We start from the raw sequence: 2,427 nt of genomic DNA on the forward strand, positions 1-2,427 counted from the left end.
TTTTTTTTTTTTTTTTTTTTTTTTTTTTTTTTTTTTTTTTTTTTTTTTTTTGATGAGTTTGTTTTGATCCATTTTGATAACTTCTTAAAAATTCTCTCATTTTGGGGTTCCATAATTTGAAGGAATAGGGAGTCTCCTGATGAATTCTTTGAGTTGCTTTATTTTATTTCTAGGCCTGTAATTTACGTACGCACTAGAATCCAAGAAGTTTTCATTTTTTAACTCTGCTTCTGGTATTTTACCTTTATTTTATATCTAGTCTTAATTTTACTATTAAAATAGTAAAGCACATCTAATTGTATCAGAATGTTGATGATATGTTCTCCTTTCTCTTTTATTGTAGGTCCAATATCGTATGCACCCATCCCTTTCTGAATTTCCTTCCAACAGCTTCTACGAGGGCACACTACAAAATGGAGTTACAATCAATGAAAGGCAATCGACAGGCATCGACTTTCCATGGCCAGTTCCCAACCGTCCAATGTTCTTCTATGTTCAGGTATAATGGATTCAGGTATCTTTTAGAATTTGAATAGCAGAATAAAGAAAAAGGATCCTCCAGGGGTGGTGGTGTTGTCATAGTTTTGAAGCTACAAACCAATCTCCAATTATGAAGAACATAAAAAAGGAGTAATTATTAAGGAGATTAGTCTTTAGCACTCTTGAAAGGAGGAGCCCATGCTCTGAGGTTTGAGATGTACGCGTTCAAAGAAAACTTGAATTGTATGCAACGTATATTCAGTTTCAAAGCTTTTAAATGTATCTTCTTCGGAATAATCATCAATTGGACATTTTGAATGTATATTCTGTCGTGAAAAAAAAGAAAGAATGAATTTCAGTTTTGACATAGCTTATGTTTTGCTAACTTGCCCCATGTGTATGGTGTTTCTAAGTAGTCTTCAGTTTTGCTTGCATTCATGTTCTCAATTTTAACATCGAACATTTTTTAGATGGGACAAGAGGAGATAAGTGCCAGTGGAACTTCCTACCTAAATAGGACCGAGGCAGCAAATGTAGAAAAAATTGTGACCACTTTCTTAAGAAGTGGTGTAGTCCCTAGTCAGGTACAATATAGTTGACATCTTCGGTTGTCAGGATGATATTTTCCTTCTTTTTTTTTTAATATATGTTATTATCCTGTTGCTACAGATTGGAGTTATTACACCATATGAGGGCCAACGAGCTTACATTGTGAACTATATGTCAAGAAATGGTGCTCTCAGACAGCAACTTTACAAGGAAATTGAGGTAATGCTTATAAAGAGTTTGTGGATGCCCTCGTTACTAGCTGCTGCAATTATGCACTCTTTCTGTTGACAGGTTGCAAGTGTGGATTCATTTCAAGGAAGGGAAAAAGATTACATCATATTGTCATGCGTAAGGAGTAACGAACATCAGGTGGGTTACATTTTCAGGTGTAGTTACTGTCTTTTTCAAGCTTTTTTTAACTATCTATCACCGATTCACTTGAAAATTTAAAAGTGTACCCTTTCTGATGCTGTACATATCTCCTAGAAAGCAAAGGCGTTGGACATTTTAATTGCCTTGTGCATTAACTATTTTGTTTGTTAACCTTTTCATTTCCTTTTCAAATAAGGTTATCATTTTGGAGTAACTGATAACACCTGTTCCTTTTAGGGCATTGGATTCCTGAACGATCCTCGCAGGCTCAATGTGGCTTTAACACGAGCTCGATATGGTATTGTCATTCTTGGAAACCCAAAGGTTTTGAGTAAACAGCCTCTGTGGAATAGCTTGTTGACACATTACAAGGTATGTTGTGCTCAAGTAGAATATTTATATGGATTTTCAGTGAGTTGTGACCTTCTGATACAATATATTTGAAGCTGAGATCCCTGATTTATTATGATATATTTTTATTTCCCGATGAAAGTTCATTCTTATAAAATAAAATTGTGATATTTGTTCATCTTTCATCTAAGCTAAGTATTTGCTGTATTTCTGGCTTACTTCACTATCAATGTCCGGCAGGAACATGAATGCTTGGTTGAGGGTCCATTGAATAACTTGAAACAAAGCATGATTCAGTTTCAGAAGCCTAAAAAGGTTGACCACTGGATGAACAGGGGGGTGGGGGGACTTTTAAATTGATTGTTCTTCGCTGATTATTTTTATGCTTCAGATATACAATGATCGGCGTCTTTTCTTTGCTGGTGGTCCTGGAGTTGTCCCCAATGATAATTTAGGGCCTGTTGCCCCATCTGGTCCTAATGCTGATAGAAGAAGTAGTCGTGGTAGAGGTATGTTTTTTCCCCGGATATTCTACAATTTTCATAAGTTCCCAACTTCGTTTTGCGGAAGTTGTTCTTAAGGATTCATATGCTGCTTATGGCTCATTTCATGACCACGTAGATTGATCATGCCTTTCCTTTTTTTTTTTTTTTTTTTTTTTTTTTTTTTTTTTTT

At 35.2% G+C, this 2,427-nt stretch overlaps 1 protein-coding gene across 1 annotated transcript in view; it reads left to right on the forward strand.

Annotated features, from left to right (window-relative positions):
* LOC111500224 (regulator of nonsense transcripts 1 homolog) overlaps positions 1 to 2,427 on the forward strand; it is a 14,336-nt gene that overhangs the window by 9,755 nt on the left and 2,154 nt on the right. Inside the window, exons 17-23 of the mRNA XM_023151903.1 lie at positions 344 to 499; positions 951 to 1,064; positions 1,150 to 1,248; positions 1,321 to 1,398; positions 1,639 to 1,773; positions 1,993 to 2,067; positions 2,144 to 2,261. Of these exons, the coding sequence (XP_023007671.1) occupies positions 344 to 499; positions 951 to 1,064; positions 1,150 to 1,248; positions 1,321 to 1,398; positions 1,639 to 1,773; positions 1,993 to 2,067; positions 2,144 to 2,261 (775 nt within the window). The remainder of the gene's footprint in view (positions 1 to 343; positions 500 to 950; positions 1,065 to 1,149; positions 1,249 to 1,320; positions 1,399 to 1,638; positions 1,774 to 1,992; positions 2,068 to 2,143; positions 2,262 to 2,427) is intronic.

Source organism: Cucurbita maxima, unplaced genomic scaffold (assembly GCF_002738345.1).
Source record: "Cucurbita maxima cultivar Rimu unplaced genomic scaffold, Cmax_1.0 Cma_Scf00028, whole genome shotgun sequence".
In the NCBI taxonomy this organism is placed as follows: Eukaryota; Viridiplantae; Streptophyta; class Magnoliopsida; order Cucurbitales; family Cucurbitaceae; genus Cucurbita; species Cucurbita maxima.